The sequence below is a fragment of the Aegilops tauschii genome, chromosome 1 (assembly GCF_002575655.3).
Source record: "Aegilops tauschii subsp. strangulata cultivar AL8/78 chromosome 1, Aet v6.0, whole genome shotgun sequence".
Classification (NCBI taxonomy): Eukaryota; Viridiplantae; Streptophyta; class Magnoliopsida; order Poales; family Poaceae; genus Aegilops; species Aegilops tauschii.
In genome coordinates, this window is record NC_053035.3 from 118845627 (window position 1) to 118857798 (window position 12172).

Consider the following 12172-nt stretch of genomic DNA (forward strand, 5'->3'; position numbering starts at 1 on the left):
CACGACGGTACGAGGCGTGGAAATATACACGAGCAAGCCACGCTCGTGAGCTCACGAAAAGGAGACCGCTGCTTCGTCCCGCGCCCGCCCGGAGGAAGGATCGGAGGAGCTCGCCCCAAGTCGCCGTCACGTTTCTAATATACACGTCCTAATTTACACGTTCCACTGAAAAACTGAGAGGTGTATAATTTAGCAAGGTGTATATGGACGTGTATATGGAGATATACACGTCCAAATTTACACCATCCACTGGAGATGCTCCAAGTAGGCGAAACTGTTCTTGTGGAGTACTAGTACCAATCTACCATTACTGGGCTGAGCTAGCAAGTACTCGAGCGCCGGCCCGCCGTGTCTTCAGTGGAGGAACGGGAGAAGTAAGTACGAGGGAGTGTAGGTACAACGTCGCGAGAGGGAAAAGTGCAGCCTTGTTGCCGTGCTGCCCATTTTGACTCCTTTCCTCACCCGCCACCCTGCATCTTCACCTCCCGCCGCGGCGGCGGCGGCGGCGGCCAAGAAGCGCGAGGTCGGGACAGTAACGCGGCGAGTTAAATGCGTGCTCCAGGTAACCGCCCCCGTTCCTCCGGCTCCAAATCGCGCCGTGGTGAAAGGGCCTCCGAATCTTTATTTATTGAATTGCGTTTTTCTCTCCCAACATGCAGATTCCTTTGACTGCTCTGACGCCATCACCGGGGCGAATTGATCCGTCCGGCGAGCCGCTGGAAATCGCGCCCTTTATCCGCCACCGAGATTCCCCTTGCCTTTCCGCGTCTCTTCCACGCCCGGCCGGTTGAACCCCCCCTTGATATCCGTCGCTGTCGGCTTTCATTCCTTTGGGACAAGTGCCAGCCCTTTTGGTTCTTGGGGTTGAGGAGGGCCGGAGCCCTACCGAGACCACCGTAGGCTAGCAATCCCTCCCTGGAGACGAGCCGAGGCGATGAGCAACAAGAGCGGCAGCGTGCGGTTGCAATGCGCGGAGGCGACGGCAGCGGATTGGGGCTGTTGCTTCCTCTCCCTCTCCGTGCCACCACCTCCACCTGCGGCGCCCTGTGATGCAGATAGCAATTGTGGATTCAACCTGGCATGGACCCTCCACCAGTCCTTCCACCCACCCGCTGGTCTCTTTGCCAGCGTCGGCCACAAGGTGGGGGTGGGCTTCCCGGCCTCCTCCTCCTCCTCTGGCGCCACATCGTCGGGAAACCCCCAGGACCCGTACAGAAAGTACGTTTCACCGGAGGCCGTCGAAACATCCCTGCCGGTGCCGGGTGATGGAGTGGGGTTGCGGGGGAAGGGGAAGAAGAAAGCGGTGAGGATCAAGATTAAGGTTGGGAATTCCCACCTCAAGAGGCTCATCAGTGGGGGGATTGCAGGGGCAGTGTCAAGGACAGTTGTCGCACCTTTGGAGACGATTAGGACACATTTGATGGTCGGCAGCAATGGGAATTCATCTACGGAGGTGTTTGAGTCTATCATGAAGAATGAAGGATGGACCGGGCTGTTCCGCGGCAATTTTGTTAATGTCATTCGAGTCGCCCCGAGCAAAGCAATCGAGGTAACTAATTGATCCATGGCTGCCCTGTTTTCTTGATTCTGCACCATGGTTCCCTTGTTTTGAATATGATTGATTCTATTACTGTGATTTTTTTAATGTATACGTACTAAGCAGGAGACTTATTTACCATAATGTTATGAGTCCTTGCCTATGCTTTTTCTTTTGATTAGCATGTAAATGCACATACCCACCCACATACAAAGTTAAGCTTTACTCGTTGTAAATCAGTGTCCCTTTCTGTCCAAATTTCAGCTTAGGTCCATTTTTCTTACTATTGGCTCAGGTCCTATACTGCTATTTGGCACAGTGCCTACATATATTCTTCAACTAAGTTTACTATTTAACCTGGGCTAACTTATTTTTTTGTTTTGTTTAAAACTGAAGTACTGTCGCTCCTATTTGGCAAAGTGCCTACATATGAATTTTTTTAAGCTGGATTTACGCAAACACATATTAAGAGCTTTCCTGAGCTAGGCCACTTGTGACTAATCCTTCAATCTAGTTCAGAAGAGACCTCATGCTTTGATGTACTTCATATCATAATACCACAATTTTTATTTCAATTTGATTCATCTTAATATAGTACTGTTCTCATTTTTTCCTTAGAGACCTTTTATGTTAACAGAATCAAAAGTTAGGTTCATATAACAAGGAGTCGTTGTAGTTTACCCTATGAAATTGATTTTGGTGGTTGCCAACTTGCCTGTCCTCTGCCCAAGCTGGTCTAAAAAATAAGTAGCTTCAACACTTAAACAAAGCTCTGGATTGCATAAATTAGAGGCTTTGAACCACTTGGTTCTTTCTTTGTACAAGATCAGTCAAGATAACATATCAGTGTCTATTCCAATTTCCATAGCCCATAATCCATATACCAAGAAACTTCGCGTTGCCGTTTTATTGCCATGCACCTGCCAAAGTCTCCGGATGATTATGTTCATCATTTAAAGATTTTCATGCCTGAAGTGTTGGATGTGAGCAGGAATAACTTCAATCTTGTCTTGACCGTCCAGTCTAATCAATCTGTTCATTTAATTATAGTGCTTTACAACCTTTCAACTGAGCTGCAGATCATTAGCATTAGTTTCGCCACTTTTCTGTACCTTTATTTACCTTGATGCTAATTCTATTTACCCTTTCAATCAATATTTTATTGAGAATATTTCTGTGCTAGCTTATCTCTTATGCAGTTATTTCCATATGGTTTATCCTCTTCCTTAATGCTTGTTTTGACCCTTTTTCCTCTTTTGTTGCAGCTTTTTGCCTTTGATACAGCTAAGAAGTTCCTAACCCCCAAATCTGGGGAAGAACGGAGGATCCCAATCCCTCCTTCACTAGTGGCAGGGGCTTTTGCTGGTGTCAGCTCAACTCTGTGTACATACCCTCTGGAACTAATTAAGACTCGATTAACCATACAGGTTAGTGTTATTATGCAAGAACTGTCTGGATGCCAGAAAAAAAACTTTTGTTAGAGTTCTATTACAACACATGAAGTGCATATGATGAATGCCCTCTAATTGTGCAGAGAGGCGTGTATGATAACTTCCTCCATGCATTTGTGAAAATCGTCCGTGAAGAAGGCCCCGCTGAGCTGTACAGAGGCTTAACCCCAAGTCTAATCGGAGTGGTGCCATATGCAGCAACCAACTACTTCGCGTATGACACCCTTAAGAAGGTGTACAAGAAAATGTTCAAGACAAATGAAATCAGCAACGTTCCAACCCTGCTCATTGGGTCTGCTGCAGGAGCCATCTCAAGCACCGCCACATTTCCTCTTGAGGTTGCCCGCAAACACATGCAAGTCGGAGCTGTTGGCGGCCGAAAGGTATACAAGAACATGCTTCACGCTCTCCTGACCATTCTCGAGGACGAAGGGGTTGGGGGCCTCTACAGAGGACTGGGGCCTAGTTGCATGAAGCTGGTGCCTGCTGCTGGGATTTCGTTTATGTGCTACGAAGCTTGCAAGAAGATACTAATTGAGGAAGAGGACGAGTGAAGCGTTCCTCGACAACAGCTCCATAAAAGGGTAGTGGCTTGAGTTTTGTTTGCTGGTCCTATTATGGATCTGATCCTAGGGCCTTCCTCCCAAGATACTAGGTTTCGTGACAGACAGTGGGTAAACTTTTTTGGTCTTCTTTGGATGATGTTACCTGACTAATCTCAATAACTGTTGCTACAAGATTTCAAACTCTTTCTGTAGTCTCAGCTTGACCTGATAAAAAGTTACATATGTTTCCAGTTTGCTTTGGCTATATGCATGAATGAAGCGTGTGTTTGTCGTAAAGTCTTTGTTTGGGCGTATGAAACCAGTGAAATTAACTCGTGAGACATCAAATTCTACATGAGTGGCATCGAAATTGATCTTGTTCAGTTGATTGTGTTATGGACTTTTGATTTTGATGCCAACTCATGGCAAGTCTGGTATGTACTTTTGATTTTGATGCCAACTCATGGCAAGCCTTCCAGACAAACACTTAAATTATCAGCTCTTGCCGCAATTGCATTGCAAAATTAACATTACCAACAGCTGCAGCATGCATTTTGAATGAATCAAATATGTATATGTTTAATAAATTCTAGAGGTTCACATTGATCAAGAACTGAACACATCTTCATCCTCGCTATCGCCCTGCTCCCGATGTAACCAAAAGTAATAACAAAAGAAAACAGAAGCCATCATGTCTACATGACTAGCAATTTCTAGGTCTGCTCCTCCTCGTCTTCTGCTGCCTCCTCCGCCGCAGCCGTGGCCATCAACTCATCAAACTTGTCGCTCTTCCGCAGCACTATCTCAATCTGCGCAAAATGTTCAACGTAAATGTTGGGGTAAAAAGAACAATATCTGAATGATATCCTGCTAAAAACAAAATTCTGATGATATGACAATATGGATTATTCTGACCTTGGCCTTTTGGATTGGCCGCCCTCTCATCTCATCCTTGATTTCCACAGTGGATGTCGTAATCCCTGCACATATTATTCTTGATTAGAGAATGTTTGTGCCATATTAAAAAAGCAGGGTCTCAATATAATGCTATCACTATTAGCATAAGTGTATAATGTTGGGCAAGGGGAAAAAGTTCTTACTTGTCTCGAATGCGAAGCCATTGTTTTTCAGAATCTCTGCCACGGTCACGACCGTCGCTATGGCTGCAAGCATATTAGGCAGATATGTCCATGGTTCAAATTATCTCATGCAAGAACACTACATATAATCCTTATTAATCGCAGACATATTTGACGCGATGCAAGGAGGAGTAGGCGACGTACCCATGCCGGGCGCGGAGAGCTCGACCTCGCCGTGCTGCTGCATGTACCTCTGCACGCGACGCAAGGGAAAGGATCAGCACCCACCAGGCCATGGCGTACGAAACTACTCTGCGTACGATGCCTTCTCGTTGGACAACAGTACGATCAGACTGGGATCATCTCTAAATACTAGGGCCCACGAACTGAATCATCTATGGCTGTCTCTAATTGTATGGAGTGTTCGACACGAATTTATCGTACGTATAGCAAGGTTCCATGGCGTAACAACGAGACCCACAGCCGATCGGTCGATCGATCGACTCGTGAACAGATATAGTAATAAATACCTTGGCGAGGTTGACGTAGAAGAAGAGGGGTTTCTTGGTGTTGGACACCTGAATCCGGTTGCTGCTCCCGCCGCCGCCGCCGCCGCCGTTGGCGGCCCTCGCTCTCTGCGCCTCCGCCGCGTCGCCCGACATTGGTTATGCCGCTGCTAATAGCAAGATCGAACGGTCCGCCGGCGGCGATTCCCTGCTCGTCTCGATCGTGCGCGGGACGGGTTCGTGGCTCGTGGCTTCAGGTCGGAGGGAGGAAGACGGGGCGTGGCGATATTAATGGCTGTCTGAGACGATCGGATGAGAAGACGAGTCGGATCGGGAGCGGGTCGTGCGAGGAGTCGGGTACCGAGTCCGTGCCCAGCTCCAACTCAAATAGTTTACGAGTGTTTCTCTGAAATCAAAAGTATCCTTCTAATTTCCTAATTTTATAGGAAGTCCGGACCTCTAAAAAGGAAAAATATACCACCTCTGTACCAAAATACGGGAGAACAACTAAGGAGCGAGTACTTCTCCGGAAGCCCCCGCAAGGGTCACCTTGAGTGGGCTGGGAGCGCGTCATTTGACGCGCTCTCAGCCGCCGCCACGTGTCGCGCATTATGTGTTTTCTTTTGATTTATTTCTATTTTTATTTCTCTATACGCGTTTTTGCCTTTTAGATGACTTTTTCAGGTTTTTTTTCCAGCCTCTTGGTTTTCCTTCGGTCTTTTTTAGATTTTTGACAAAGAAAATTTTGCGTGAAAAAAATGTGTTTTTTTTTGCGAAAGGCACGGATTTATTTTTCATGAAGGCATGGATTTGCTTCTACTAGAGGCACAGCCGTACCGCTCGCAAAAGAAAAAACAATCATGTTTTTTTCTTCCACAAGAGGCACGGAATTACTTCTGGTGGAGGTACGAATTTGCTTCTGTGAGATGCACAGCCGTGCCTCTCGGAAAGGAAAAACACATTATTTTTCTTTCTGTGAGGGGCACGGATTTACTTCTCGTAGAGGCACGGAATTGCTTTCGCGAAAGGCACAGTAATGCCTCTCTGAAGAAAAAAAACATGTTTTTTTTCCTTCCGAGAGAGGGACATATTTAGTTCTTGTGGACGCACAGGTTTGCTTCCTCGGGAGACATAACCGTGCCTCTTGTAAAAGAAAAAAATACACGTTTTTTTCCTTTCACGAGAGGCACAAATTTACTTTTCGTGGTTCCTTTTGAAAAGGAAAAAAAATCGCGAGAGGCACGGATTTATTTCTTATGGAGGCACGAATTTGCTTTGCGAGAGGCACAACCATGCCTCTCGAAAAAGAAAAAAAATTGTTTTTTTATTCTTCTTCTGTAAGAGGCATGCATTTACTTTTCGTGAAGGCATGGATTTGTTTTTGCTCTTTGGAAAGGGGGAAAAATGTGCTCCCAGTTTGGTTTTTTCGTCCGATTTTTTCATCAAAAGTTCATCGAAACCTATTAACATGGGATCTGAAGGAAATATGCCCTAGAGGCAATAATAAAGTTATTATTTATTTCCTTATATCATGATAAATGTTTATTATTCATGCTAGAATTGTATTAACCGGAAACATAATACTTGTGTGAATACATAGACAAACAGAGTGTCACTAGTATGCCTCTACTTGACTAGCTCGTTGATCAAAGATGGTTATGTTTCCTAGCCATTGACATGAGTTGTCATTTGATTAACGGGGTCACATCATTAGGAGAATGATGTGATTGACTTGACCCATTCCGTTAGCTTAGCACTCGATCATTTAGTATGTTGCCATTGCTTTCTTCATGACTTATACATGTTCCTATGACTATGAGATTATGCAACTCCCGTTTACCGGAGGAACACTTTGTGTGCTACCAAACGTCACAACGTAACTGGGTGATTGTAAAGGTGCTCTACAGGTGTCTCCGAAGGTACTTGTTGGGTTGGCGTATTTCGATATTAGGATTTGTCACTCCGATTGTCGGAGAGGTATCTCTGGGCCCACTCGGTAATGCACATCACTATAAGCCTTGCAAGCATTGTAACTAATGAGTTAGTTGTGAGATGATGTATTACAGAACGAGTAAGGAGACTTGCCGGTAACGAGATTGAACTAGGTATTGAGATACCGACGATCGAATCTCGGGCAAGTAACATACCGATGACAAAGGGAACAACGTATGTTGTTATGCGGTCTGACCAATAAAGATCTTCGTAGAATATGTGGGAGCCAATATGAGCATCCAGGTTCCGCTATTGGTTATTGACCGGAGACGTGTCTCGGTCATGTCTACATAGTTCTCGAACCCGTAGGGTCCGCACGCTTAAAGTTTCGATGACAGTTATATTATGAGTTTATGAGTTTTGATGTACCGAAGGTTGTTCGGAGTCCCGGATATGATCACGGACATAACGAGGAGTCTCGAAATGGTCGAGACATGAAGATTGATATATTGGATGACTATATTCGGACACCGGAATGGTTCCAGGGGTTATCGGATATATACCGGAGTACCGGGGGGTTACCGGAACCCCCCTCCCCGGAGGCTATTGGGCCTCATGGGCCCAATTGGTGGAAGAGAAGAGGCGGCCAAGGGGCAGCCGCGCGCCCCTCCCCCCCAAGTCTGAATTGGACAAGGAGGGGGGCGGCGCCCCCCCTTTCCTTTCCCCCTCTCTCCTTCCCTCTCCTCTCCTAGTCCAACAAGGAAAAGGGAGGGAGTCCTACTCCCGGTGGGAGCAGGACTCCTCCTAGCGCGCCTCCTCCTGGCCGGCTGCACCTCCCCCCTTACTCCTTTATATACGGGGGCAGGGGGCACCCTAGAGATACAACAATTGATTTGATCTTTTAGCTGTGTGCGGTGCCCCCTCCACCATAGTCCACCTCGATAATACTGTAGCGGTGCTTAGGCGAAGCCCTGCGTCTGTAGAACATCATCATCATCACCACGCCGTCGTGCTGACGAAACTCTCCCTCAACACTCGGCTGGATCGGAGTTCGAGGGACGTCATCGGGCTGAACGTGTGCTGAACTCGGAGGTGCCGTGCGTTCGGTACTTGATCGGTCGGATCGTGAAGACGTACGACTATATCAACCGCGTTGTGGTAACGCTTCCGCTTTCGGTCTACGAGGGTACGTGGACAACACTCTCCCCTCTCGTTGCTATGCATCACCATGATCTTGCGTGTGCGTAGGAATTTTTTTTTAAATTACTACGTTGCCCAACAGTGGCATCCGAGCCTGGTTTTATGCGTAGATGTTATATGCACGAGTAGAACACAAGTGAGTTGTGGGCGATATAAGTCATACTGCTTACCAGCATGTCATACTTTGGTTCGGCGGTATTGTTGGATGAAGCGGCCCGGACCGATATTACGCGTACGCTTACGCGAGACTGGTTCTACCGACGTGCTTTGCACACACGTGGCTGGCGGGTGTCAGTTTCTCCAACTTTAGTTGAACCGAGTGTGGCTACGCCCGGTCCTTGCGAAGGTTAAAATAGCACCAACTTGACAAACTATCGTTGTGGTTTTGATGCGTAGGTAAGAACGGTTCTTGCTAAGCCCGTAGCAGCCACGTAAAATTTGCAACAACAAAGTAGAGGACGTCTAACTTGTTTTTGCAGGGCATGTTGTGATGTGATATGGTCAAGACATGATGCTAAATTTTATTGTATGAGATGATCATGTTTTGTAACTGAGTTATCGGCAACTGGCAGGAGCCATATGGTTGTCGCTTTATTGTATGCAACGCAATCGCCTTGTAATGCTTTACTTTATCACTAAGCGGTAGCGATAGTCATAGAAGCATAAGATTGGTGAGACGACAACGATGCTACGATGGAGATCAAGGTATCGCGCCGGTGACGATGGTGATCATGACGGTGCTTCGGAGATGGAGATCACAAGCACAAGATGATGATGGGCATATCATATCACTTATATTGATTGTATGTGATGTTTATCTTTTATGCATCTTATCTTGCTTTGATTGACGGTAGCATTATAAGATGATCTCTCACTAAATTTCAAGATAAAAGTGTTCTCCCTGAGTATGCACCGTTGCCAAAGTTCGTCGTGCCCAGACACCACGTGATGATCGGGTGTGATAAGCTCTACGTCCATCTACAACAGGTGCAAGCCAGTTTTGCACACGCAGAATACTCAGGTTAAACTTGACGAGCCTAGCATATGCAGATATGGCCTCGGAACACTGAGACCGAAAGGTCGATCGTGAATCATATAGTAGATATGATCAACATAATGATGTTCGCCATTGAAAGCTACTCCATTTCACGTGATGATCGGTTATGGTTTAGTTGATTTGGATCACGTGATCACTTAGAGGATTAGAGGGATGTCTATCTAAGTGGGAGTTCTTAAGTAATATGATTAATTGAACTTAAATTTATCATGAACTTAGTACCTGATAGTATCTTGCTTGTCTATGTTGATTGTAGATAGATGGCCCGTGCTCTTGTTGTTGGGGATCGTAGCAGGAATTTAAAATTTTCTACGCATCACCAAGATCAATCTATGGAGTCATCTAGCAACGAGGGAGAGGAGGGCATCTACATACCCTTGTAGATCGCGAGCGGAAGCGTTCAAGTGAACGGGGTTGATGGAGTCGTACTCATCGTGATCCAAATCACCGATGACCGAGCGCCGAACGGACGGCACCTCCGCGTTCAACACACGTACGGTTGGGAAGAAGTCTCCTCCTTCTTGATCCAGCAAGGGGGAAGGAGAGGTTGATGGAGATCCAGCAGCACGACGGCGTGGTGGTGGAAGTAGCGGGGATCTCGGCAGGGCTTCGCCAAGCACAGCGAGAGGGAGAGGTGTCACGGGAGGGAGAGGGAGGCGCCAGGGGTTGTGGTGCGGCTGCCCTCCCTCCCCCCCCACTATATATAGGCCCCCTGGTGGGGCGCCGGCCTTGGGAGATGCAATCTCCAAGGGGGGCGGCGGCCAAGGGGTGGCTTCCCCCCCCCAAGCCAAGTGGGGGGCGCCCCCACCCCTAGGGTTTCCAACCCTAGGCGCAGGGGGAGGCCCAAGGGGGGCGCACCAGCCCACCAGGGGCTGGTTCCCCTCCCACTTCAGCCCATGGGGCCCTCCGGGATAGGTGGCCCCACCCGGTGGACCCCCGGGACCCTTCCGGTGGTCCCGGTACAATACCGGTAACCCCCTAAACTTTCCCGGTGGCCGAAACTGGACTTCCTATATATAATTCTTCACCTCCGGACCATTCCGGAACTCCTCGTGACGTCCGGGATCTCATCCGGGACTCCGAACAACTTTCGGGTTACCGCATACTAATATCTCTACAACCCTAGCGTCACCGAACCTTAAGTGTGTAGACCCTACGGGTTCGGGAGACATGCAGACATGACCGAGACGACTCTCCGGTCAATAACCAACAGCGAGATCTGGATACCCATGTTGGCTCCCACATGTTCCTCGATTATCTCATCGGATGAACCGCGATGTCGAGGATTCAATCAATCCCGTATACAATTTCCTTTGTCAATCGATACGTTACTTGCCCGAGATTCGATCGTCGGTATCCCAATACCTTGTTCAATCTCGTTACCGGCAAGTCACTTTACTCGTACCGTAATGCATGATCCCGTGATCAACCACTTGGTCACTTTGAGCTCATTATGATGATGCATTTGATGGGGAACGTAGCAGAAATTCAAAATTTTCTACGCATCACCAAGATCAATCTATGGAGTCATCTAGCAACGAGAGAGAGGAGTGCATCTACATACCCTTTGTATATCGCGAGCGGAAGCGTTCAAGAGAACGGGGTTGATGGAGTCGTACTCGTCGTGATCCAAATCACCGATGATCCTAGCGCCGAACGGACGGCACCTCCGCGTTCAACACACGTACGGAGCAGCGACGTCTCCTCCTTCTTGATCCAGCAAGGGGGGAGGAGAGGTTGATGGAGATCCAGCAGCACGACGGCGTGGTGGTGGAAGTAGCGGGATTCCAACAGGGCTTCGCCAAGCGCTGCGGGAGGAGGGAGATGTGTCACGGGAGGGAGAGGGAGGCGCCAGGGCTTAGGGTTTGCTGCCCTCCCTTCCCCCCACTATATATAGGGCCAAGGGAGAGGGGGGCGCAGCCTTGGCCCTTCCTCCAAGGAAGGGTGCGGCCAGGAAGGAGTCCATCCTCCCCAAGGCACCTAGGAGGTGCCTTCCCCCTTTAGGACTCTCCCTTTATCTTATCTCTTGGCGCATGGGCCTCTTGGGGCTGGTTCCCTTGGCCCATATAGGCCAAGGCGCACACCCCACAGCCCATGTGGCCCCCCCGGGTCAGGTGGACCCCCGGACCCCTTTCCGCACTCCCGGTACAATACCGATAATGCGCAAAACTTTTCCGGCGACCAAAACAAGACTTCCCATATATAAATCTTTACCTCCGGACCATTCCGGAACTCCTCGTGACGTCCGGGATCTCATCCGGGACTCCGAACAACTTTTGGGTTACCGCATACTAATATCTCTACAACCCTAGCGTCACCGAACCTTAAGTGTGTAGACCCTACGGGTTCGGGAGACACGCAGACATGACCGAGACGACTCTCCGGTCAATAACCAACAGTGGGATCTGGATACCCATGTTGGCTCCCACATGCTCCTCGATGATCTCATCGGATGAACCACGATGTCGAGGATTCAATCAATCCCGTATACAATTCCCTTTGTCTATCGGTATGTTACTTGCCCGAGATTCGATCGTCGGTATCCCAATACCTTGTTCAATCTCGTTACCGGCAAGTCACTTTACTCGTACCATAACGCATGATCTCGTGGCTAACCCCTTAGTCACATTGAGCTCATTATGATGATGCATTACCGAGTGGGCCCAGAGATACCTCTCCATCATACACGGAGTGACAAATCCCAGTCTCGATTCATGCCAACCCAACAGACACTTTTGGAGATACCTGTAGTGCACCTTTATAGCCACCCAGTTACGTTGTGACGTTTGGTACACCCAAAGCATTCCTACGGTATCCGGGAGTTGCACAATCTCATGGTCTAAGGAAATGATACTTGACATTAGA

General features: G+C 48.1%; 2 protein-coding genes across 3 annotated transcripts; one reads left to right on the forward strand and one right to left on the reverse strand.

Annotated features, from left to right (window-relative positions):
* Window positions 1-229: 229 nt before the first annotated feature.
* LOC109766420 (adenine nucleotide transporter BT1, chloroplastic/mitochondrial) lies at window positions 230-3830 on the forward strand. Of its 2 annotated transcripts, none has more exons than XM_020325188.3 (4): window positions 230-562; window positions 660-1549; window positions 2803-2964; window positions 3072-3830. In XM_020325188.3, the coding sequence occupies exons 2-4, from the start codon at window positions 935-937 to the stop codon at window positions 3540-3542; spliced, it is 1248 nt and encodes a 415-aa protein (XP_020180777.1). In that variant the 5' UTR covers window positions 230-562; window positions 660-934; the 3' UTR covers window positions 3543-3830. The 2 variants fall into 2 exon arrangements, with proteins under 2 accessions (XP_020180777.1, XP_040256013.1); XM_040400079.3 differs by having other exon boundaries at window positions 272-523.
* A 190-nt stretch (window positions 3831-4020) lies between these two features.
* On the reverse strand, window positions 4021-5566 carry LOC109766422 (uncharacterized protein At2g34160). Its single transcript, XM_040400084.3, has 5 exons — window positions 5143-5566; window positions 4817-4865; window positions 4634-4696; window positions 4449-4513; window positions 4021-4342 (listed from the first exon to the last, which is right to left on the reverse strand). The coding sequence occupies exons 1-5, from the start codon at window positions 5272-5274 to the stop codon at window positions 4247-4249; spliced, it is 405 nt and encodes a 134-aa protein (XP_040256018.1). The 5' UTR covers window positions 5275-5566; the 3' UTR covers window positions 4021-4246.
* Window positions 5567-12172: the final 6606 nt, after the last annotated feature.